Source organism: Pseudorasbora parva, chromosome 10, assembly GCF_024679245.1.
Source record: "Pseudorasbora parva isolate DD20220531a chromosome 10, ASM2467924v1, whole genome shotgun sequence".
NCBI classification, from domain to species: domain Eukaryota; kingdom Metazoa; phylum Chordata; class Actinopteri; order Cypriniformes; family Gobionidae; genus Pseudorasbora; species Pseudorasbora parva.
Window position 1 is genome coordinate 22,733,488 of NC_090181.1, and position 27,426 is coordinate 22,760,913.

At 37.4% G+C, this 27,426-nt stretch overlaps 1 protein-coding gene across 1 annotated transcript; it reads left to right on the top strand.

The window, feature by feature from the left end:
* The first annotated feature begins 7,535 nt into the window (after positions 1-7,535).
* fas (Fas cell surface death receptor) lies at positions 7,536-26,910 on the top strand. Its single transcript, XM_067455558.1, has 8 exons — positions 7,536-7,689; positions 8,156-8,255; positions 13,296-13,424; positions 13,696-13,810; positions 14,869-14,936; positions 22,253-22,371; positions 22,499-22,520; positions 23,099-26,910. Exons 1-8 carry the CDS (start codon positions 7,633-7,635, stop codon positions 23,392-23,394), a joined length of 906 nt encoding a protein of 301 aa, XP_067311659.1. The 5' UTR covers positions 7,536-7,632; the 3' UTR covers positions 23,395-26,910.
* The last annotated feature ends 516 nt before the right edge of the window (positions 26,911-27,426 follow it).

Here is a 27,426-nt window from a genome sequence, read left to right on the forward strand (position 1 = left end):
TAATACAGAAGAAATGATTCTGCTACGTCTGTTTCATCATTACTTAAAAGGGGGGGGTGAAACACTCAGTTGCAGTCAATCTCATGTCAATCTTGAGTACCTATAGAGTAGTATTGCATCCTTCATATCTCCGAAAAGTCTTTAGTTTTATTATATTCATAAAAGAAATATAGGCTGTACCAAGTCTTTCCGGAAAAAAAACGAGCGGCTGGAGGCGCATCGTGTGGGCGGAGCTAAAGAATGACGAGTGCGAACAAAGCGGTGACGTCCTCAAGCGTGGAAAAGAAAACACTACCCTAAATAAAGCATAGGTATCAATCAGATTAAACTAATACATATATGATCAAGAATCAGATCCGGAGGCTGAAATAAATTGAACAGGAGAAGCAACAACATCAGGACATCCGTCTCTGGGGTATGTACTGTATTTAGTGGCCTGTCAACATTTGTGTGTGTTTACTCGCAGTTTATGAGGACATGATTCGGTTTATGGACTATTGTATGCGACTTAACCTTAGCAGTAGCAAGCAAAACGGGTTTGCATGTCAGACTAGTGTAACGTTATACATAGAACAACAATGGAGTCCATTAGCGCATTTGAATGACGAAACACGCTTTGTGAGAACTATACACGATCGTGTTGTTTACTGATGTTTACTCACGTGAAGATAGCCAACAACATAGACATGTGAAGCAATTTAACTCACCGCCTGCTTCCAAAGCAGGACCGAACCTTTATCGCTGGGACCGCTCCGTCAAAAACACACTTCTTGATTTGGTGAAGTCCTGTGACAGCAGTGACCGTGGAGATCTGCGATGTTGTGAAGCTTCCCGTCATTTCTGCGTTCAAATCGGTTCAAATGCAGCGCTGCCTTCCCGGAATGCTGTGCTGAAGCGTTGAAGTCGCTTGATGTCACCCATAGGAATTAAGTGGAGCGCAGCGCGGACTATAACGACATGTGTTCACGGACGACTGGATCTGCAGCTGAGAGAGTGTTTATGGGCGTGCATTTCCTCTCTCGCTCTAGTCGCGCGTGTACCTTTCCGGGAGAAAAGCCCGTACGGCCCATACAAGGACCTTCCGCTCTGTTGACGTAAAGCGGACCCATACTCGAAAAAAACTCTCCGAAACTTGTGAGAAACCGGAAGGAGTATTTTTGACACAGAAATACTCCATCAAACGTCCAACATTAGTTTTTGAAACTTTATTTAGGATGGGACTCCAAGTCTTTAACAGTGTATAAAGCTCAGTATGCATGAAACAGCATTTCACCCCCCCCTTAATACTCATTGTTTAAATATTGCGGCTATAATGTTGAAACATTTACAGATTGGCCTCATTCACTTTAATTTGTACCCCAAATATTAGCTTTTTATACAAGTAGGAAAAAGTGGAAATTAGGGACTTAAATTCAACATTACGCAACAAGTGCTGTCGACTAAGCTTAATTTAAATTAAACCTGGAAGTAACTTTTAAGGTTTGTCAAGATCAAACATGGTTGTTTTTGTAGACAGCACACTAGCTCCAGTATCAATAAATAAAACACCATCTCTTAATGTTTCTATGGTCAAATCAATTAGGATACCTGAAAATGAGAACACCTGTTAGTGGGTGGGATATATTAGGCAGCAAGTGAACATTTTGTCCTCAAAGTTGATGTGTTAGAAGCAGGAAAAATGGGAAAGTGTAAGGATTTGAGCGAGTTTGACGAGGGCCAATTTGTGATGGCTAGATGACTGTGTCAGCATCTCCAATTAGACCAAGGAAGGAACAGTTATGAACCTGTGACACGTCATGGGAGGCCAAAGCTCATTGATGCACGTGGGGAGCGAAGGCTGGCCCGCGTGGTTCGATCAAACAGATGAGCTACTGTAGCTCAGATTGCTCAAGATGTTAATGCTGGTACTGATAAGGTGTCAGAATACACAGTCCCTTGCAGTTTGCTGTGTATAGGGGCTGCATAGGCACAGACCAGTCAGGGTGCCCATGCTGACCCCTGTCCTCCGTCGAATACGACAACAGTGGGCACGTAAGCATCAGAACTGGACCACGGAGCAATGGAAGAAGGTGGCCTGGTGATTCACGTTTTCTTATACATCATGTGGATGGCTGGCTGCGTGTGCTTCACTTATCTGGGGAACACATGGCACCAGGATGCACTATAGAAAGAAGGTAAGCCAGCAGAGGCAGTGTGATGCTTTGGGCAATGTTCTGCTGGGAAACCTTGGGTCCTGCTATCCATGTGGATGTTATTTGAAAGGTATCACCTGCCTGGGCATTGTTGCAGACCATGTACAGCCTTTCATGGATACTGTATTCCCTGTTGGCTGTGGTCTCTTTCAGCAGGAAAACGCGCCCTGCCACAAAACAAAAATGGTTCAGGAATGGTTTGAGGAGCACAACAACGAGATTGAGGTGTTGACTTGGCTTCCAAATTCCCCAGATCTCAATCTAATCGAGCATCTGTGGGATGTGCTGAACAAAAGTCAGATCCATGGAGAGCCCATCTTGCAACTTACAGTACATAAAAGATCTGCTGCTAACATCTTGGTGCCAGATACCACAGCACACCTTCAGGGGTCTAGTAGAGTCCATTCCTCGACGGGTCAGGGCTGTTTTGGCAGCCAAAGGGGGACCAACACTATTAGCAAGTTATGCCTAATCGGTGTAAATTTAGACAAGGAAAATCTCAGCACTGTACTTGCAGAAGAGCTGTGGCAGATTCTGATGGACAAGAATTTGCAATGTATGGATGTTTGTATTCAGAGTGTGTGCGTTCTTTCATTTTAAAGAGTGCTTGATTAGACAGAATCCGAAAGGGAAAGGATTAGAGGATTATTACGTGTTTTCCCTGGAGACGATCGGCCACGCTAGACTGAGCTAACATCCGTCACCGCCAAATTAATATGGGGCTCAGATAACAGGCACCAACACTTCTCGTATCAGCGCAGAGGAGTGTGTCCTCTCCATGAACCCGGCTTACTGTCACACATCTCATACGCACACAAAGGCGATCATAAAGAGGTTTGAAATAGCTTTGAGTCGACCCTAGATTATGAAAACCTCAGAAACCTTCTCGGTCTTTGTTGATGTGAGTGACATCTTAACACGTCATGATACACACACACACACACACACACACACACACACACACACACACACACACACACACACACACACACACACACACACACACACACACACACACACACACACACACACACAATAACCAACGGCACAAGCAAGGATAAAGATAACCCCAACGCTGCACTTAGACGTGAATACATGCACACAGAGTCGTTCCCATGCAGCTTTATTACATGTTCTTAAAACCACAAAAAAAGCTTAAAAAATAGACAAGCATAAGAACAGGAATTTGTTGAGTTGTTATGGCTGCATATTATTTAACTTTGATAAAAGAGTAGGTTGTCTTCATAAGCACCAAGCACATAATTAGATTTCTAATGTAAAATCTAGACCCCAGAATGTCTTTTTGTAATGCATGTTAGGTAGGAAAAAGCTTCATCTGACAGTTCCAAACAGCTGAGAATGACAGAAGAAAGACGAGTCGGCTGAGTTGTGGCAAGGTAACTTTTGTGGGGGTTTTGTCACCATATTGCCACTTATGAGTAAGGTAGGGAAATCAATGAATGAGTCAGATTCATAGACTACAAAGGTACTGTGAAAGAGGCAAGTTGTTGACATGATAGTTGTTGCTTAAAGCTGAAGTCCGTACATTTTTTTTTTTTATCAATTTGAGCAAGTAGCTACATAACCTGCCAGTATTCAAAACCATCTCCTTCCTTTAAAGTGATTCAACTGTACTCGGTCTACCCCTAAAGTTAAGTTGATGTGCATCTCTCTTCTGTTGTCTTGCTAAGCTGGACAGGCAGGCTATGCATCTCTTGGTCTGTCTAGCTATAGCTATGCCAGCCGCTTTCAGGGCTGTTTTCTGTGTCTTTGTGCTTGAAAATAAAAATTATTTCAGTGTTTTTTGTTTTGTTTTTGTTTTTTGATAAACGGCAACGGTGTTTGTTTACTGCAGCTCGGAAAAGATCCGCGTCGCGCATGAACATGCGGTCGTATGCGCGTGCATGAAACGAAACGTGCATGATGGTCCTCCTCCTCATCATAAGTGCACATGGCTACATAACAAGACAATGATTATCCAGTCTTAGTCAATGTTTAGTTACAACTCTAAACTACTGCACAAATTATGCAAGATGGAAAGCAATGCATTGACAATTTAACATTGATTGACTATTGATTTATAGGCTATATTGAATGTAAAATGTTGATATTAATTAGCTGGACATACTGGTCAATATGGATGCACATCCCTCAATAAATAATAACAATAAATCAAATATTGCTTTAACATGCATAATATAAAACATCCTATGGCAAGCCATTTTCGCTTTTATTTATTCACAATTTATGCATTTTTAATGTCAATAAATAAATGTTCACTGTTTACATTGTGAATTCTTGATATAAGGTATGGAATTTTTACTAGTAACAATGTCTTTTTGATATCAGGGATTACATGTTCACTTGTACAAAAGTGAATTATTGATATCAACAATGAGGGAGAATTGTATTGGGAGCACTAAGGTTTAGGTGTAACTGCATGGCAATGGCAAATGGTTTAAATAGCTTACGGGTCAGGAGGGCCCCTTTGCAGAATTTTGCTTAGGGCCCCGGGGAGTTCAGGATCGGCTCTGAATTTTGGGCTGGAAGATTTACAAATTATTGTAGGTAAGATTATGAGATTACAGGCAGAAGTCATTCTTACCAACTAAATGATTCTCAGACAGATGAATAACCAGATAGGCACAATTTCCAGACATTCAATAATTTTACCATTTTGTAGTTAGCAAGTATTTTAGACCAGGCAGGCTACACATCAGACTTCAAATTATATTGAGCCTAATTTCATTGCTAGACAACACTGACTGCTTTTTCAGGGAGAAATGGAGAAGTGTAAAATATGTAATGAGTCATTCAGTGATGAAAACACATCGGTTGTTAGGACATACAGTATTCAATAAGTGTGGTGCTGGTGTGCATATTCAAAGTCATTTAAAAAGAAACTTGTTACACAAAAAAAGTTACTTTTCATGTATACTTTTACTGTGTAAAGTTGTATTGTGGTTGGAGTAAAGGAAAAAAAGACTATTTGGGTGTATTTTGGGCATATTTGATTAGTGTATAGCTCATTTGCATAGTATAGCCTAATTCATTTTCAAAGAAACTTGTAAAACAAAACAAAAAATAATTGTCATGTGTAGGCTACTTTCATTGTGTAAAGTTTAATTTTGATAGGAGTAAAAGAAAAAAATAGCCCCATTGGGGTCTATTGTTGGCCTTACTGGCAAACATCTCGGATTGATGAGAATTTAACATATTTCCTCAACTAGGATTTCTTAGGACTTTTAGTATGTTGTTCTGGACACCTCATAGAAAAGATCTAAGCAGAAAAAATATATATTTTACAATTAGGCTAGTCTGTCGTAATTAAAACGCTATTTTGCCTGGACTATATGTGAAGCTACGGCACCAAAACTGACTTTCCGTGAACTTCGGGAGGCGTTTGGAACAACCTTAATTTCTACATTTCCATTAATTTTACAAAATGTTCAGGGCGTGATTAATTAGGCAGGAGTGTGCGCGGGACCTTGATATCGCTGCAGCTGCAGGTTTCAAACTGAGATGGCGACAGAGACAATTTACAGACTGCAGCGTTTGATCATATCAAAAGCAAAATAATTCTCACCTGGACTCTTAAAAAATAGTTTCCTAAAGGTGTTTTTTTTTGTTGCTGTGATACCAAAAAAACCATTAGATGGAAATTCATAATTTAAATGTATGCTGTGCGAGCTGCATAGCTCTTTGTCAGAGTAGGCTAGCCTATGTGTAGAGTAGACATTGTCCTCTGGTGCCATCTGCCAGTAGTAAAACGAAAGTGAAAAAGCAGAAGTAAAACATTCCATAATTCACAGCAGGGGCTCAACCGAAAATAATATGACAGAAACTGGGTCGCTTATTGCATACTGGGTCCGTATAAAAGGGTTTCCTACTGTAGCTGCTGAGAAACGTCCCTTTGTTGTCAATGTCAGGTAGGCTATAAAAAGGAACTTTGAAATGGCCATCAAGCCGTCTTCCCCCACCTGCCGCCATAAGTGCCTCCTCTGTGTAAAAAAAATGATGCAACACCAGGCTAACTAACACCCAAACAAGAGAGCGCTCGCTCGCATGCGGTTTCTGCATAGGGTCGTACATAAGGTCAAGTGTGGTCATAACACGCGACTTGGGGCTTCTCTTTTTGGCAAGCTGCAGCGTTAAAAAATCGCGGGTTGCGGTTTTTTAGTCTTATTTTAAAAAATGTGGTTGTTAGGAAAATATGACACGCAACATATTTATGGTCGCTAGTGTTTTGTCCAATACATTGCCTGACACGGTCTTCTCACAGCTAATGGCCATTCAATGCAACAATACAAGTGCTGTAGTAATTCGTAGTGATGGGGAGTCGACTCCGAAAGAGTCGATTCCTCGACTCTGAATTGCCCCAGAGTCGGGGTCGACTCCAGTACAGGAATCGACTCTCGGTGTCGACTCTGTTGCTGTGTCCGAAATCGCTCGTTTACTGATTGTTTACTGAATCTCTCATCAAAAGTAGGCTACTACATGGCAGTTGCGTGCACTAGAAGTGAGTGAAATGAATTAAGCGAGCCGCGGCCCGTATACACTCAGAGAGCTGCCGCAGAAACTTTGTCACACACATTTATTTGAGTGCTTACTTTAGAAATAGAAAACAATCACAGCGACTTTAGTTAGTGCTTCCTCCATTCTAGCTTTAGTTTAATTGATTGTATATATTTCTGCAATAAATATATTTGGTTTCCCATGGCGTCAAAACCATAAATCATAAAAATTCTGACATCAAGAAGAAACGCATTGTGTGCATTTTTTTAATGTATCACCTTTTAAGACAATCGTGTGCGTTTAGCGCCATCACTCGACAATCACATCTTTTTTTCATGACTTTTCCTATGTAAAATTATTGGCAATAGATACAGAAACATGACAGCCACTAAAGTCATCGCTAAATTGGACTAATTTGGACGGCCACGCTAAAAGTGTGCGGTTTTAATAAGAGGATTTTAGGACCTAGCCTATGTAACATTAATCATTTTCAAGTTAGGGCATTGCACATTGAGATACAGGGCTTATACGGTTTGCAGTGTGCAAGTTCACTGCTCCTAATATGTGCACTGATCCGACTGGGTTACCATAGCCTTCGAGTCACTTTTTCTCTTTTTTCATCTCCAAACCTGTTCACAGCCTTAATTGCAATTTGAAGAATTTTGTAATATCACATCTGTTTTTGCTTTTCGAACTCCGAGAAGTTTCAATTTAATAGGTTGCAGGCTCATTTATTGATAAATTATTAATCATAAATTAAATTGAAATAATATAATATTGGGCTTGTTTTGGAAGCTGTGAAGCTTTGCTTATTTTGTCTCGCGAGAGTTGGTAACTGGCGGTTCATATTTGCCAAGAACCAACCAACAGTTGTGATGGAAAGTCCCTACCAGAGCCGTTGAAAAACTTAACATCTACTAAAACCATGTTATTGTTTTCCTGTTGGTCAAAAATGAATCTCTTCACATTACTGTGTTATGTGGTAAGTCATCATGCCTTTAAACCTTAACATTAAATGTTATACTGTATAGCTAAGTTATCTGAAAAAAATATCCTGTAGGGTAGGCTAACTGTTAGCCTAAGTTACTCCCTAACGTTACACAACAGCGACTAACGATAAATCACTAGAGGAATACAGAAATGTATGGACTTGGTTTGTAGGCCTAACGTTACTGTCGTTGTCTATTTTAAATCAATCAAAATAGCCAATTTAATGTGATTATAAATAGTAATAGTAAATACATTTAATGCTAAACGATTTGGTTTCACTTTCGATTTGTCGAATTAATTGTCACTTTTCGAATTTTAATCACAAAAATAAAATTAATTCAAGCTGAGCACGTTATGGTTTAATGGTTACAAAACATGTTTTAAAATAATATTTCACAAAGAAAATGTAATTTTAATTCTTATTTTATCTGTAACATTCATTTCCCTCCGTGTGTCAGATGTTCGTTGGTTTGACTGAAGGCATAAGAACGAGAAGAGCCGCTTGTGAGTACGGAACATATACGCATGAGGGGAATACCTGCTGCCTCTGTCCAGAAGGTAAAATATTTTCTTGTAGAAAAAAAATAGAATATATTCTACAAGGCTACTGTTTTTCGACCTTAAATAATGTTCCTAAAATTATTTAAGTGGTAGAACAACTCTAACCGGTGTCCTGGCATTTTATCCGAACCGTCACTTTGTCCTATAGGCTACTGGGCAGGTGCACATCGAAAGACTACTGAACCTGACCAATTCTACACCCACTGATACCAACATTCTAACCACACTCTGGTCAGAACACAGCAGAGTAGCGTACCTGCTTGACTAGTCAAACATAAACAGAGAGCTGTAGCTCCGGCTATGACCAAACCAGCAGAATGACCAAACCTATAAAGGAAAGATTTTAATACAAATATCAAATGACAGGATGAGCAAACCTATAAAGGAAAGATTTTTACGAATTTTCGAAAATTGGACATAGTGTAAGTGTTTGAATCGCCCCACTGGGGCGACTTTGACTGTAAACGATACAGTAAAATGACTTGTATATGAATACAGTAATTGTCAGGGTCACTTTGAACAAATATCAAATGACAGAATGAGTAAACCTATGAAGGAAAGATTTTTATAATTTTTTGAAAATTGGACACAGTGTAAATATTTGAATGCACTGATTTTTGGGGCGAGTTTGCCTGTACTTTTAAAATGACTTGTAAATGAATGCAGTAATAGTCAGGTTCACTCTGAACAAATATCAAACGACAGAATGAGCAAACCTATAAAAGAAAGATTTTAATGAATTTGTGAAAATTGAACTGTAAGTGCTTGAATGAATTTTGGGGCGAGTTTGACTGTAGGCCTACTTTTCTCCAAAACTATACAGTAAAATGGCTTGTAAATAAATACAGTAATTGTTAGGGTCAATTTGAACAAATGTCAAATGACAGAATGAGCAAACCTATAAAGGAAAGATTTTTATGAATTTTTGAAAATTGGACACAGTGTAAGTGCACAAATGACCTTTGATATTTGGAGCGAGTTTGACTGTACTCAAAAACTATACTGTAAAATGACTTGTAAATAAATACAGTAATAGTCAGGTTCACTCTATGAGCAAAACTATAAAGGAAAGATTTTTATGAATGTATAATAATTAATATATAATACATATAAAAACATTTTAAAAAATTAATACAATTAAAATGAATAAATTATGAATAATAATTAATGTGTAGCATATACAAACATTAAAATAAAAATAAAAAGTAACATGTATGATAATGACATTAATAACATTAATTAATAGTATTAATAATATTAATTAATAGTAATAAATAATGTAGGCTAACATATATATATATATATATATTAAAATCAAAATTAATAAATGTATATAATTAATGTATAGAATATGCAAACATTAAAATCAAAAAGTAACAGTGATGCATAATAATTAAAATGAATATTAACAAATGCATAGTAATAATATATAATTATTAATATAATGTCTAAAAACATTAAAATAAAAAATAATAAAATTAATAATTAATTATGTATAATAATTAATATATTATATGCAATTATATATATATATATATATATATATATATATATATATATATATTAGGCATGTGCCGATATCAATTTTTCATGTTGCGATTAATTGCTGACGTTTTATCACGATATACAATATTATCACGATATTAAAATAAGTTGCAAAAAAAGTGTTGCCATAGCATAAGAGCTTTAAGAACTATTTTAGTATAACTGAATGTTTAAATACAATAATGCACCAAAAATATATACAGCTCTGGAAAAAAAATTAAGAGAAATCAATGTTAAGTGGTCTCTTGATTTTTTTCAGAGCTGTAAAAGTACAATTTTCAAACAGATTAAAGTGCAAAAGAATTAGGAAATAAAGAACAACAGGTAACAAATTACAATAACGTCTCATTATTTATGCATGAACTAAGACTGAGCAATAGCTACATTTGGTACAGAAAGTATAATGTTTTTGGTAATGTTAGTTAAGAAATACTGCATATTGTTAGTTTTATCTTAGGTCCATTAAAAAATGTTATTTTGATTTTAATGTTATTAAACAGTAACTGAGAAATTAATATTACTTAGAATAATTAATTCTTTATAAGTATTTTTCATTGTCAGTTTGGTAATAATGAATATGTTAATTAATGAAGTCGTATGTCTCAAAGTTTTACTGAACAATAACAAATAATTAGAACAGTTCTAATCATTAGGGCATGTTGTAGTCCAGATTAAAACATAAAAAATTTTAAGCTTGAAAAAAAAGAGGCTATTAAGTTTTTAAGTATTAAGTATTTGGTGCTGTGATGTACATTGAGATTACAAAAAACGAATGGCTGTTTTAAAAACTCCCTCACTAGCGCAGTTGCTTTTGTTTGCGGGGTTTCCAGGGTAACACTGCATTCTGCCGTTCATCAGCGCCCTCTGCTGTCACTGAGCGGCACTTCAGCAGCCCCCATTCAGTTGGGCTTGTTTACATCTGAGCGCGTGTTCCTTTGACGCAGAACAGCGGTGTTGAGCATTTATACGGTTGATGGGCAAAGTATTCTTGAGTGCATTATAAAAAAAAATATTAATTGTTAATAAATTATTATTTACGATATTTTAAAGTGCCCACGATAACAATATCGTATCGTGATAAATCGCATTATCGAATATATATATAATAGTTTACTGATGCCTTTGTCAATTGTAAAATAAAAATAAAATGCAACTTTGTGTGAAAGACTGTGGGTGCGTCCGAAATCGCGTACTATGTGAGTAGGTACTACATTTGAATTAGAACGTACTTCGCGACCGTTAAAAAAGTACGTTCTATATAGTATGAATACGGGTAGTATGAATGGAGTCGGACGTACTACATGCGCCATGATGGAATTGTCACGTGATAGACGCCGTCATGACAGCGCGGAGATTTAAAGAGCCCATTCCACCGACTGCACACATTCGCCAGCGATGTTTTTAGATCTGCTTCGCTTTTATCTGCGTTTTTACATCGTTCGAGCTCACAATCCAGAGGAGGCGTCGGTCAGCTCCTCGCAGGTCACGCCTACGTCGAGAGCTTGTGCGGAATTTCTCAAATAATGCAAGTATTATAATGTATTTAGCTTTTAAATATTACCTCAGAAACAAATGTGTGTGCGTGTCTCTATTAATGGAGCTACAGTGGTCCCTAGAGGCGACACCCACCAACCACTGGCACAATGGCTTAAGCTGAGTGTGAATTTGTGTGCCAAACATTTGAAATTATAGTTACATATTTGAGCTTCATGTTTTACAAATTATTTACTTCAAGAGTAAATCCAAAAATTACCGAGATCGTAAAGTCTTCATCTTGTACACGCTTTAAAAGAAACATATAACTTTACCGTTATTTAACTATTTGAAAGTGATGCCCTGTAAATGAGATCACTAGTTATCAAAGTCCTTTTAGATCTTTTTGAAACCTGTGAAAGTTACTTACCGAAGCTGCTGAAGTTAAACTTCTTTCCTCGTGATGACACTATAATAAAAAACATTTTAATACCTTTCCTTTTGGTGGTGTTTTACGCTATGTACGGCAAAATTATGTGATTTTATTTTAAGCTTTGTATCCTACGTATCCATTTGAAAGTTAAATACACAAAAATAAAGCAAATACATTTTAATGGTGTCTGGAGTGTGTTTTTCTCTATAGTGCAGCACTCGTATTCAGAGTTAGACAGCATATTTTTCAGATACACGTGCAATTAGCTTGTTTCAAAAACCAGCAACACATACAGAACGCTTTAAAAAAAATACTCAAGGCCATATATTAGCAATTTACCACTGACAATCTAGCTACTATAAAGCCCTAGGAATTAATTGTTTTGTAATATAACTTGCTAAACAGCATGACGGTGAATTTACAAACAAATGAAAGGAGACACTGTATCATTTGATTTCTTTATTAACATCATTGTTTAGCAATTATTTCTAGTAGCCGAAGGAATCTTTTCTTTCTCTCACTTCTCGGTAAAAACACGGGTGGGTGTTCATCAGCCCCTGCAAAATCAACACAGAGATTAACATGTGATGAACCATGGTCAGTTTATTAATGCTAACGGTAACGTACATGGACAAGCTGAGGTAATTTAAACTTGTTAACAGCAGTTTGCTGTGTAACCAACAACATTTTGATAATATCAACACTGGTAAAGGAGAAATACATCGTTTTAATTTACTGAAGTTGTGTAATTATCTCATTAAACTGCTAAACAACGAACGTCTTTGTTTTGTGAAAACAGTGCTATCGGTAGCTGATTTACATTAGTCTACTAATGATAAAACTATAATTTTTCTGAATTGGCTGGAAAAGGACACCCTTACTTTACATCATATAAACTTCTAACAAGACAGTCGTTTACTTATATGTTAAACAAATACAATTTAACCACAAATAAACAAAAAGTTGTTTATAAAGTACTTACACTTGAAAACAGCTGCATCTCCGTTTTCCGCCATTTTCAAATATAACGCCAGCTCCTCTCTCCCGTGGCATCATGGGATAGTAAAGTGTCCATCGTATGCGCACTTCATAATCTCGCCGGAAGTAGTATGCCATCCGGGTACTTTTCGCATACTGTTTTTCGAATTCTATGAATTCGGACATACTACTCTGCTCGCGTACTGTTTTTCGCATACTATATAGTATGGAAGTACGCGATTTCGGACGCAACCTGTATGTTTTATTCCACATCAAAAGTGTAGCTTTAGGGTCTGGATAGGGTTTTGTAAAGGTTAATGTACATTCAGCAGGGCTTTTTCTTCAGTGATTTTTGTTTCTCAAAAAAAAATTTGTTTCCACAGGAGTGATTTGAGAGCCATGAAAGTATTGTCATGGTTAACAGAGATACAAAGTTTAACAGCCAGTAGATATTTGACTAGGCTACTCAATGACCAATCAGAATCGTGTATTTAATAAACAAACAAACAAACAAACAAACAAACAAGTAATTATCTTTATTCAAAAGGAATAAAGACAATAGGATGTTCTTAAGGGCATATTCACATATGTATTTGTGTGTGTTACAGGTTCCCGCGTCAAACATGACTGCGATGACAAAAAGGACACAGAATGTGAGCTGTGTGAAGATGGCAGCTATACAGACCACCCGAACAACGATCACAGTTGCCAGCCTTGTAAAATCTGCAATCCCAACGGTAGCGATCTTAACATATTATCCTTGTTAGTTTATTCAGTTTAATAGTTTTTTTTTGTGTGCAAATGTTTGTGATTGCTTATTTGATGATGCACTGAGGAATTTTTCGATTATGCTATATTATAAACAAGCAAATTTAACAAATGTGCAGTAGCCAGTCAAACACTACTTACTCAGAGTCTCTAATGCCAGGTCGGACTGTTTTCAAAGGGTAGTATGGTGCTTCTTGAAGCTCAATTTTTTTTAATTTGTGCTTTGACTCTCTGCTTTAGCAAACATGGAGGTGAAAGAGAAATGTTCGCGGTACTCCAATACTATCTGCAAGTGCCTGAAGAATCATTACTGTGAGAAGGGTGAACAGTGCTATACCTGCACATCTTGTGACAAGTATGTAGTCATCCAAAAAGACCTTTTTCTTTCTCGACAGAATGACAGGTTTGTGTGTGTGAGAAAGAAAAATAACTTTTACTCCTTTAAACTACTACTACTACAACAACAGTAGTAACAGTCTCAGTAATCTGGTGGAATTTGTAGGCATGTTAAGACTAAGACTTTTAAAATGTTTTATAAAGGAATTTTTATATATATATATATATATATATATATATATATATATATATATATATATATATATATATATATATATATATATATATATATAAAGTAATTGCATGAATATTTAAATCTGTTGCATTTCACAGGTAGTTTAAGACTTAATTCATAATTTTAAAATTATTGACTGTAAAATAATTTTTTTAAGAACTTTTACAGTCAATTTTTTTAAAAATTGACTGTAAAAGAATACTAATGTTTTTGTTTTAAAAGCTATTACAATAATGAAAATATGACATGTTTTTGGTGAGTTTATAATGTAATACATTACTCATGTAAATGTTTTTATTACATAATGAGCTCAATATTTTATTACGTTTTGAGAAAATTTTATTACAATAATAATGTAATTCTTCAAATGACCTGTTACCGAGTTTTAACATTATGTGCAGACTTGGCTTGGACTTTTTGCATTGCTTGTTCTGAAAAAAGCATTTTATTCATTTAACTTTTTTTCCTCATGATCTCAGCATACATTTTTTAAAAATCTTAAATAGACAAGACCGAAATATAATCCTACAAATCCCGGCAAAATTGTCACAAATATTTGAATAATAAATATTTATTTGTTTATTTTTAGTTTCTACGTAAAATAAAAAATGCTTAAAGAGGGAGTCAGAAAGAGTATTTAGCGAGCATTTAAAAAAAACATGTTTTATTTATATTTCTGCTCAGGGGCCTGAAGGATATGCCCAATATACATTTATTTTGCAAGTAGTTATTTAATTTATAAAGGGTTTGCTAAACAAGAGCAAACGTTAGCTATACTTTGAAAATGAGCTTTCAGCTCAGTATTCAGTCTTATCTCTGTTGTCTTTGTGTTTATCCAACAGGTGTGAAGAAGTGAAAACAGAATGCACAGAAACTAACAACACAGTGTGCAAAGAGCCAATAAAAAAAGGTACGTATATCCACAAGCTACAAGCATCCACAGGCCAAGGGATAATGTGTTAAAATGCTCTTTTTAAAGGCACAATATGTAGTTTTTTGCCACTAGAGCAGTAGCAGTATTAACATTAAGTGACATGGCATCTGACGCACAGGAGCCAATGGCATATGTCGCTATGCTTAGTGACACACGCGGTGACACTTCCGGTTCTTATTGGCATATGTCAGTGGATAGTGACATATGCCACTTCGCTTAGTGACACACGCAGTGGCACTTCCGGTTCTTATTGGCATGTGTCAGTGGATAGTGACATGTGTCACTGACACTCGCGAAACACTGACACTGGCAGTGACACCGAGTCGCGGAACATGTCGCTTTTGTCACACTCACTGGCAGATGGTTAAAAAATATAAAAAATATAAAATTATTAAAAAATATATATGTATATATAAAATGTATATTTTATAAATGATTTGCTGATATTAATATAAATAAGTCTCCAATAATTTGTTTTAGTTTTTTGCATACTTAGGCCTACTCAGTTATGGATTTAATATTTCACAACTAATTTTATGGAATTATGTAATAAGAAATAAACACATTTTTACAAATGTGAACGCATTCCTTCTGGAGTTGCCTAAACGTTTCACCATGGCAGACAGCGGCATGTGTAGGCAACTGGACGTGACACAACCCTATGGACACAATACACAGCGACATGTTCCGTGACAGTGTCACTGATACATGCCACTATCCACTGACACAAGTTTAAGTGACATATGCCACTATCCACTGACACAAGTTTAAGTGACATATGCCACTATCCACTATCCACTGACACAAGTTTAAGTGACACATGCCACTATCCACTGACACAAGTTTAAGTGACATATGCCACTATCCACTGACACAAGTTTAAGTGACATATGCCACTATCCACTGACACAAGTTTAAGTGACATATGCCACTATCCACTATCCACTGACACAAGTTTAAGTGACACATGCCACTATCCACTGACACAAGTTTAAGTGACATATGCCACTATCCACTGACACAAGTTTAAAGGGGGGGTGAAACACTCAGTTTCAGTCAGTGTCATGTCAATCTTGAGTACCTATAGAGTAGCATTGCATCCTGCATATCTCCGAAAAGTCTTTATTTTTTTAATAATTATATAAGAAAGATGCGCTGTTCCGAGTCTTTCCGAAAAAAGCCGAGCGGGTGGGGGCGTGTCGTGTGAGCGGAGCTAAATAATGACGTGTGCTCGCTGCTGCTATGTTGAGTCGAGTGCGTCGTAAAGCTGTGTCAACAGCGGGAAAAAAACTTTATTCAAAATAAAAATATGGCTTTTAATCAGATACAGCCATACATCTATGATCCGGAATCAGACCCAGAGGCTGCAGTTGAACAGGAGCAGCAGCAAAAACGACTAGAGCAGGACGTCTGTATGTGGTACAAGTTATACACTAACTATATAATATGCTTAGCGGCTTGTGTTATTTACATATTTATACTTGAATTATATCGTCGTATTTTTGTCTTTGAAGGTGTACATGTGGGAAGTGCAGTTGTGCACGTGTGTTTGTGTGTTTACGCGTGGTTTGTGTAGACAGTAAGCGGACTAAAAAAAACACAGACATTTGAAGCAGTCTCACTCACCCTTCTAACGTTGGGACTGCTCCATCATTCAGCATTAGGCGATTGGGAAAATCCGGCGTCGAGCTGGGCCTTGTTTATGAAACAGTCGGCACCGAAATGCAGCGAACAGATATAAACATTCGCGCAACTCAGTTGCTGATCCGGAAAAGCAAATTACATCCACTGTTGCCTTAACGCGGGGTTTTTGGCGAATCTGTGCAGGACTGTCTTGGTCTGGCAACCAAAAACGCACTTTTTTGGTGACATTGTTATGTGCACATCACCTGTCCAGCATCCTACAAGCCATCGCTTTGATGGGCGTAGCCTGTTACTTTCGCTCTCTCCCTCTCTCTCTCTCCCTCTCTCTCTCTCACGCGCTTCCGGTAGAATTGTCCGTAAGGCCCATACAAGGAAATTCCGCCCCCATTAACGTCAAAGGGGACGCATGATCTCAAAAAACTTGCCGAAACTTATGACTAACCGGAAGTAGGGCTGGGCGATATGACGAAATATATCGTCTGGACGATAGAAAATGTCTATCGTTTTATATAAGGCTCTATCGCTTACGCCACGATAAGGCGTTTACGGCAGAATTTTACGTCAAGATGCACCTCACGCCACGGTATGCCCATGCACGCTGCAATACATAAACAAACATGGAGGAAGACGGTAGTAGACGCGTTCAGACCAGGGTAATTCTCCGAGTAATTATGCCAGAGTGGTGGCATAAGCGCTCAAAGCAAACTTCAGACACAGACGCTGCTACGGGCTTTTACGCTTGGCACACCATATAGCCATTTATTGAAATATTTTAATGGCAGGTGTTGGGATGGCGAAAACTAAACATTTTCTTGACCGACCACCGAGCCTCATTAGCCGGTTGAAACCGGTTAACCGATTAGTTTAAAATATGCTGCGCTATTTGAAATAACAGCCGCGAGCTGCGCTCCCTCTGTCTCTCTCTCTCACTCTCACACACACACACACACGCACTGTCCAAGGGCTGCTGTCTCCCTTCCACTCACGTCACTTTTTTTAAATCCCCCACAGCGCGAAACACGAGTCCCGCAAACGCGCCGCAGAGGAGCTTGTTTGTAATCTGAGGACAAATGGCTCCTTAGTTTCGAAATGGTTTGGGTACAAGGTGATCGCGTTGTAAATAAAGGCGTTTGTCCAGCGTTAGAAGCTCATTTGAATCATTGCCGCGGCTCATTTAAGAAAATGACAGCTCCGAAGACACGCCGCTTTAGTTCGAGGTAGTGCTAACAATAATAAAGAAAGACGATCAACACCTTATGTGTTACCGCTGAAATGAAGATGTAATATATTTCCAAATGTAAGCCCATCTTAAGCGAAATGCACGCTTCATACTGTCGTCTGCCCTGGCTATAACCTCGAGTGTTTACTTTTTGCAAACCTTGTGAGCGCGCAAACCCAAACGCTGTGACCTCGTGCAGAATGTTTTTATTGGTTTATTAAGTACAAACAGGCGAGTTATGAAAAATTGAGTGCGAGGGATGTTCAATCACACAAAAAGATTTTGGAATGAGACGGCCAACTGTAGTAGCGTTTAGTCCACTGTCTATAATAGCCTAATTTAGAGATCACTTTTTTATTTATTTTAACTGACAACTTTGATCGGTTAACGTTGATACGGTCAACCATCGGTCAACGGTCATCGGTTAACATCCCTAGGCAGGTGTTAACTTTACTAACAGTCTTGCTTTAAAAAAAAGGTTCTAAATAAAATAAAAATGTAGTCCATACTACCTTTATTTGTTTTGTATATCATTTCAAACTGCATTTCCACATTGCAATTTTGTATAGACTATTCATAAACTGAATTAACAGAAAAATTGCTATATCGTTATGTATATCGTTATCGGGATATCAAATGAGCTATATCGGGATATGAAATTTTGGCCATATCGCCCAGCCCTAACCGGAAGTAGTATTTTTGACAAAGAAATACTCCCATAAAACGTCCACCTTAACTTTTGAAACTTTGTCTATGTTTAGTATGGGATTCCAAGTCTTTAACAGTGTAAAAAGATCAGTATGCATGAAACAGCATTTCACCCCCCCTTTAAGTGACACATGCCACTATCCACTGACACAAGTTTAAGTGACACATGCCACTATCCACTGACACAAGTTTAAGTGACATATGCCACTATCCACTGACACAAGTTTAAGTGACATATGCCACTATCCACTGACTAGGCATGTGCCGATATCAATTTTTCATGTTGCGATTAATTGATGAAGTTTTATCACGGTATACGATATTATCACGATATTGAAATAATTTGCAAAAAAAAGTGTTGCCATAGCATAACAGCTTTAAGAACTATTTTTGTAAGAACGAAAATAACTGAATGTTTAAATACAATAATGCACCAAAAATATATACAGCTCAGGAAAAAAAATTAAGAGAAATCAATGTTGTGTGGTCTCTTGATATTTTTCAGAGCTGTAAAAGTACAATTTTCAAACAGATTAAAGTGCAAAAGAATTAGGCTATAAAGAACAACAGGTAGGCTTACAAATTACAATAAGGTCTCATTATTTAATGCATTAACTAAGATTGAGCAATAGCTACATTTAGTACATAAAGTATAATGTTTTTGTTAATGTTAGTTAAGAAATACTGATCATTGTTAGCTTTATCTTAGGTCCATTAAAAAAGTTATTTTGATTTTGATTTTAATGTTATTAAACAGTAACTAAGAAATTAACATAGAATGATTAATTCTTTATAAGTATTTTTCATTGTCAGTTTGGTAATAATGAATTAACATGTTAACTAATGAAGTCGTATCTCAAAGTTTTACTGAACACAACAGTTCTAATCATTAGGGCATGTTGTAGTCCAGATTAAAACATAAAAATGTTTAAGTTTGAAAATAAATAGCCTATTAAGTCTTTAAGTATTAAGTATTTGGTGCTGTGATGAATAACATTGAGATTACAAAAACGAAAAACTACATGCGTTTTGTTTGTTTGTTTGCTGGTTTCCGGGGTAACTGCTTCATTCTGGAGTTTATCAGCGCCCTCTGCTGTCACTGAGCGGCACTTCAGCAGCGCGTCTCCTTCACTCGTCCATGTGCTTCTCATTTACATCTGACTCTGAGCGTCTCCTTCACCGGTTCAGTCATGTGCAAACGCACGTTGGGCTTGTTTATATCTGAGCGCGTGTTCCTTTGACGCAGAATACAGCAGTGTTGAGCATTTATACGGTTGATGGGCAAAGTATTCTTGAGTGCATTATAAAAAAAATGATAAATTGTTAATAAATTATTATTTACGATATTTTAAAGTGCCCACGATAACAATATCGTGCATATTCATTATCGTGATAAATCGCATTATCGAAAATCGGCACATGTCTACCACTGACACAAGTTTAAGTGACATATGCCACTATCCACTGACACAAGTTTAAGTGACACATGCCACTATCCACTGACACAAGTTTAAGTGACATATGCCACTATCCACTATCCACTGACACAAGTTTAAGTGACACATGCCACTATCCACTGACACAAGTTTAAGTGACATATGCCACTATCCACTGACACAAGTTTAAGTGACATATGCCACTATCCACTATCCACTGACACAAGTTTAAGTGACATATGCCACTATCCACTGACACAAGTTTAAGTGACATATGCCACTATCCACTGACACAAGTTTAAGTGACATATGCCACTATCCACTCACTAGAGGTTGCCTTTTCAAAACAAAGGTGTAGCTTGATGATGGGGAGATTGAGGGCAAAATCTTAGGAGTTGTCGTCTTTACTTCACAAAGTGGTGGAAAAGAATTAGGACGGGACTTGTATTTTATTATGAAGCAGAGCAGTGCTGTGGGAGCTGAACGAGGTCGCTGAAGCGATTGCTAATGAGAGATGAGCGCGACACACAGCTCGACAACAGCAGACTTTTATTATGCCACAGTAGGACTGTCATTTAAAAAAAAAATCTAATTCTAACAGATATCAAATATCAACCAATGTATTCGAATATCTACGACCCCATACATTTAAAAAAAAAAAACGGACACCACCATAACGAAGATTAAATCACAATTGCATTGACAGTCTGACAGTCATAAACAGGACTCAGGCCACAGCCTGTATGGAAAAATAAATTGTTAATTTAATGTTTGAAACAGCAGGTTATCAACTTAAGTGTAAATTAAGATATGAAGTGCCACTATGCAATCATCACAGCTTTCAGTTTGTCTACCGCATCCGATGTCGACGTCGTCCTCTCCAGCAGCTGGAATTTGTTTACGGATGCCATAGCAACTCTCAACGGCCACCAGGACTTACGCCGCATTCACATGGGGTGTAGGCGTTAACGCTTCCCATTTACTTTGAATGGGTGACATCATCCGTTGCCGAACTGAATTGTGGGTTCCGTCGCGGCGCTTCACTCGCGTTGCAAGCGGCAGAAGTTGAAGAATTCTCAACTTTTCAAGCGCCAGCGCAGGCGTCATCCAATCAGATCGCCGTATGCAAATATCCTACAGCAGACGCTAGCCAATTGCGTTCATTACTGCATTACTGATTACGGTTTTATAAAAGCTATTTATTTGTAGTAAAGTGTAATAATCATCTCAGAAAAAAATTAATTCTAATGTCAGGCTAAGTTTAAGTAGTTGATTGTTTGCTAGGTTTAGGGACAGTGTCATTATGCCAAAATTATCTTCATAAATTCTTACGAAATAAAAAGTTTATCCCTCAGGAAAATGTACTTTCCTCTCTTGTCAACATGCTTGGTGCATGTGAGCGCGGCGCGTGCTCTTCAGTGGTGAAAGCGTGCTGTGTACGTCATATAAGGACACACACTCAAAAGTAATCCGGTCAGGTCGTTTATGGTGAAATGTTTCGTTTGATCGATTCATGAAAAGGTTAATCCCACCCATCTTAAAAAGATTACAATTCATTCAGTTTGGGCATTTTGATTACGATTGAGGTGTTTATATGGAGCATTTTCATTCAGATTGGACTTTTAAACCGATTACAGTGCTCCATGTAAACGCACCCGACTGCAAAAAATTGTGCTACATGGCACTTTAAAAACCGGATAGTTTATTTATAGTTCAATGATTACAGATATTTCACGTCATGTTCGAATGCATATTCGAATATCGAATAAAAAGTGACAGCCCTATGCCACAGCCGCCGCTTCCATTTATACCAGCCTAATGATGTTATAACGTTACTCTGTGCTATGAGACACTTTTTGCACACTGCAGTAAGCTAGGGCGATATTAGAATATCATATTAATAAATGTTGCATGGCTTGTGTTGCTAAATGTTGCTTAAAGCGTCTTTGGTGTTTCCATGGTTTCTACAAACAAAAAATCTGAAATTGTGGGCATCACGGGTATGATGTTATTCATAGGGGACGGTCGGACACAGTCCATGTCCTGGTTAAAATTGCTTATTTCTCTGGATTTAAAGAGTCTTGGAAACATTTGGAATAATGCAAGTACACAAGTCCAAAAAATATATAACACTTTTCTAGTGGTTAGAACCAAAAATCTTACCTATTGTGCCTTTAAGTTCATAAGCAGTGAGTGACTGAATATGTACTCTAAAGCTTATGCAGTATAAACAGAGTACAGTACAGGTGGGAATGGACAAATATTTACGGTAGATTCTGTTTCAGATGTCACAGGTGTCATTGCAGCTAGTGTTTTGGTTCTGATTCTTGGAATTTTTCTCATAAGTCTCTTTTGTTTATGGAAACGAAATAAGAGCAAAAAGAGCAGAGAGGCCGAAAAAGAGGTATGGTAATTTCTCTTTTTATAAGTGTTTATGGCACCCTTGTGGCATTACAGTGGAACTGCATATTTATTTGTGTGTATTTCAAAACTTTTGTGACAGATTGTTTGTCTTTCTTTTTCTCATCTAGGAACTAGAACCCCTGAAAAAAAGTAAGTTTGCTTGTACTTTTTTAGATACATGAAAGATAATTAAAATACATTGTATTAAAAAAAATACATGCTACTCTCTCAATTTGTACTCCTGGAAAGAAAAAAGGACATTTCAGTCAGTTAAAATCAGTGGTTTCCAAACTGAAGGGCTCAAAGTTAAACACACGTTTGGAGAAAATCTAAAAGACAGTCAGCAGATTGTTATGCATACATGTTATGCATTGTTAAACATGTTCAGGGTGATACATGACCCGATTGTGAAATTATTAACTGAAGTTAATCATTGAACACAAAATATTAATTTGATATTTTATTACTTCAAGATGACAGTACCCTGAGCAGTATTTTATCAGTTGTAGTGGTTGTTGTTGTGGAATAACAGACTGCTAGATGGTGCTTTTGAAGAATCAAAACTGAGTATTACAGGGAGCCGTGGAAACTGACTGAAGCGTGCTCTGCACTTGATAATATTTTTCTCTGCATAAGAGTGGTCTGGCATAAAAAGTTTGGGAATTACTGATCTAAAAATATAGCAGCATAAGGAACTCAAATGAGTGATGTCTTCTTTTTCTGTGTAGATGTAGACCTGAACCCTTACCTGCCAGAAATTGCCGATACTCTGGGCTGGAAAATAATGAAACGTGTTGCCCAGCGCAGTGGAATGAATAAAGTTAGTATCGAAAATCATGAGTGTAACCACCCTAATGACGCGAGAGAACGGACCAATGAACTTCTGCAGGAGTGGTACCAGACACAAGGCTTATATGAAGCCTACCCTGCTCTCTTTAAAAATCTTTATGCCATTAAGGAAAGAACAATAGCAGATAAGATCAAGGACATTATTGAAAAATCACAGGACAATGCTCAGCCATAGACTGAACAAGAGGAGTTCAATAAATATGCAGTCAAAATGAACTGTTGAATGTGAAATTCAAACCCTTCCAAACCTTGTGATACCCCTGTTGGTCAAATTTGTTTCTTGAGTCGAAAGCTAAAAACTATAAAATAAGATCTCTATTTCTTAAAAATGTGATTTCTCTTCCACCGGTTATTTCCTTTTGGAATAATTTGTTTGTTAACCTTAAAGGTGAACTATGTAGTATTTTTGCAGTAAAATATCCAAAAACCACTAGCCCGGTGTTATATATTTTGTTCAGTTGAGTACCTACAATATCCCAGAAGTTTCCAACTATTTGTAAATTGTGAGAAAATTGCTATTTTAACTAAGGACAGGGACGTTTCAGCAATGCATTTGAGAGTCGCCTGTCAATTGCGTCATATCTGCGTTACCCTGGGTTTCGGCTTTTATTTCGCAGGAGCGCTTTACTCTTAGCAGTGTGAACAAGTGAACGCACGGAGTAAAGTCATAACATTGTTTTGAACACACTTAAATGTATCTAGTATGATAAACAGAGCTAAATTACCTCAAAATCATAACCGGAAGAGCGGATCTGTGCAGGCGCCCGGCGAATGTGTCATAATAAAAGTCCCGGTATTTGCGAGGCGGGTATTTGTTTAACAATCGCTCCAGCAGCTGTGCTCAGGTCCATAACACTCGGTCCTGCTCTGCTTTAGACTACAGTAACGTTAATAACCGCATGCATGAACGTGATTTCTGCCCGAGTCCTATTTTCCACCGGCTGTGATGAGAAGACCACATCTCCCAAGATGCTGCGCTCACACTTTGCGTCATCAAACTACGATTTGTTTTGAAAAGGCCTCCTCCAGTGGACGAAAGCTGCATAGTGCACCTTTAAAGGGGGGGTGAAATGCTGTTTCATGCATACTGATCTTTTTACACTGTTAAAGACTTGGAATCCCATACTAAACATAGACAAAGTTTCAAAAGTTAAGGTGGACGTTTGATGGGAGTATTTCTTTGTCAAAAATACTACTTCCGGATAGTCATAAGTTTCGGCAAGTTTTTTGAGATCATGCGTCCCCATTGACGTTAGTGGGGGCGGAATTTCCTTGTATGGGCCTTACGGACAATTCTACCGGAAGCGCGTGAGAGAGAGCGAGGGAGAGAGCGAAAGCAAAAGCCTACGCCCATCAAAGCGGGGCTTGTAGGATGCTGGACAGGTGACAATTACACATAGCACATAACAATGTCACCAAAAAAGTGGGTTTTTGGTTGCCAGACCAAGACAGTCCTGCACAGATTCGCCAAAAACCCCGCGTTAAGGCAACAGTGGATGTAATTTGCTTTTCCGGATCAGCAACTGAGTTGCGCGAATGTTTATATCTGTTCGCTGCATTTCGGTGCCGACTGTTTCACAAGGCCCAGCTCGACGCCGAATTTTCCCAATCGCCTAATGCTGAATGATGGAGCAGTCCCAACGTTAGAAGGGTGAGTGAGACTGCTTTTAGTCCGCTTACTGTCTACACAAACCACGCGTAAACACACAAACACACGTGCACAACTGCACTTCCCACATGTACACCTTCAAAGACAAAAATACGACGATATAATTCAAGTATAAATATGTAAATAACACAAGCCGCTAAGCATATTATATAGTTAGTGTATAACTTGTACCACATAGAGACGTCCTGCTCTAGTCGTTTTTGCTGCTGCTCCTGTTCAACTGCAGCCTCTGGGTCTGATTCCGGATCATAGATGTATGGCTGTATCTGATTAAAAGCCATATTTTTATTTTGAATAAAGTTTTTTTCCGCTGTTAGGGATGACGCTCGACTCAACACACAGCGCGCTGCTGCACACGTCATTCTTTAGCTCCGCTCACACGACACGCCCCCACCCGCTCGGCTTTTTTCGGAAAGACTTGGAACAGCGCATCTTTCTTATATAATTATTAAAAAAATAAAAACTTTTCGGAGATATGCAGGATGCAATGCTACTCTATAGGTACTCAAGATTGACATGACACTGACTGAAACTGAGTGTTTCACCCCCCCTTTAATTGAAAAAAAAATCTGGTCTTTACAGCAGAAATTCTTTCTTACAAATAAAGTGAAAGAAATTTCCTTTAAGCTCATACACAGGTTCTATCCTGTTAAGAAATGTATACAAAGATATAAATCTGACATTGAATTAACATGCTCTTTTTGTTTGAATTCTGATGAAACCCTGGTTCACTTATTTTGGTCATGTCATTATACTCAGAAGCTCTGGAAGGATATTACTGTATTGGTCAAGTGTAAAATATGTTTGGCTATTAATTTAATCTTTTTTCTGAGCAAATTTTACATTCACAAATGTAAATTTACAAACTGTAAGCCTGTCTTCTCTGTCTTCTTAAAGGGAATGGACAATTTTTTAAATGTGATTGCAGTATCTACTAATAAGAAAGCTATAAGGACTGTTAGGATTTGTACTGCCTTGATCTCTTCATATGAACATTTGTATGTGATGTAATATATATAAATGCAGTCCATTTCCATAAATGCAGTCCATTTGATGTAATGGCCCTCTTCTCCCTCTTCTTTTTTCCCTCTTTTTCTCCTTTCTCTTACCTTTTTTTATTTATCATTTCTTTGGTTGTCTCATTTATTGTCGATGTTGTGTGTTGTATGCCTTCTTTTTTGTATGGTTCTGTTATTGTAGTACCCCCACCGCCTGATGAGGGGAGATATAATTATGAACAAAACACAGGACACGGAGCTGTTGCTGCTTCACCATCAGAGTCTGTGTATTGTCTTTATAAACATTTTAAAAGAGTTCAAATATTTTTATGTCAATGAATTACAGAGCATTAAGTCACAATATAAGAAAATAATCACTTATACTTAGTTTACCTATTAAGTCCACAAATTAACATATATAATATATTTATAACAACATTACTCATATATAAAGTTATACATAGCATCATAAAGGTTTTCTTGTGTTTTACACTTGAATAAAAATTGGATTTCCTTTTAAAGCACAGTAAACTGCAACTCATAACTGTTGCCTTATTTATCCAAAACACATTACATTTGTCATTCCACTCGAAAATCACGCTCTTTCTGAGGCCACATGTTCTCCATCATTAGCATGAAATGCATAACTAGCCCCTGCAATACAGACGTAACTCGAAGCAAACTTTTACACCCTACAGTAACTCATTAACACTTTAAACAACGTAATTTACATTCATCGTAATTCTGACATGTAATGGACATACTCTTATTGCATTTGTGTTCCATACCTGATGAGGGGAGATATAATTATGAACAAAACACAGGACACGGAGCTGCTGCTGCTTCACCATCAGAGTGTGTGCATTGATTTTTGTAACCACGACACTCGAAAATAAATGTCGTCCCGACATTACTCTGTTTAGTGTTTCTTAATTTTTCTTTAGAGTGAAACTTTTAATTTATGTATGCACTGCAGATTTACTGTATTTGCTATTCTTCAATAAAGGAATATACTGAACATTAACATAGTCGTTTGACTTCTTCTGTGACATCTTCACTCGATTTCAAATCTGTTTAGTGCATATACACTGGCTCATACTGCGGCACTGGGTAAGTCCATGATGTAGGGTTTTGCATGTCATATGGTGTGGGGTGAAATGATATTGTGTTTGGATGCTGTATGTTATAGCATGCAGGGGTACCAAAGTAATCGTAAGTGAATGTTTTCGGAGGTCTCCTCTCTCTCCTAGACCATCTGTACACCTGTTCTCCTTCACTTCTGCATTGGCTTCAACAGGAACTGGGGGAGGTTGCCACTTGGTTTGATTTTTTATTGTTAACTTGTTTTCTTTTACTTTCCTGTGTTCTGATGACACTGAAAATATTATTGATTGTTCATTGTTTACAAAGTTGTAAATCATTTATGTCATCTACGGCTTGCACAAAAAAAAGTGTTTTTTGTTTTTTTATCACTCACTTTCTCCTGGAAATTATGTGCAAATTACACACCGTCAAAGTTTATTTTGTTTTAACAATTATT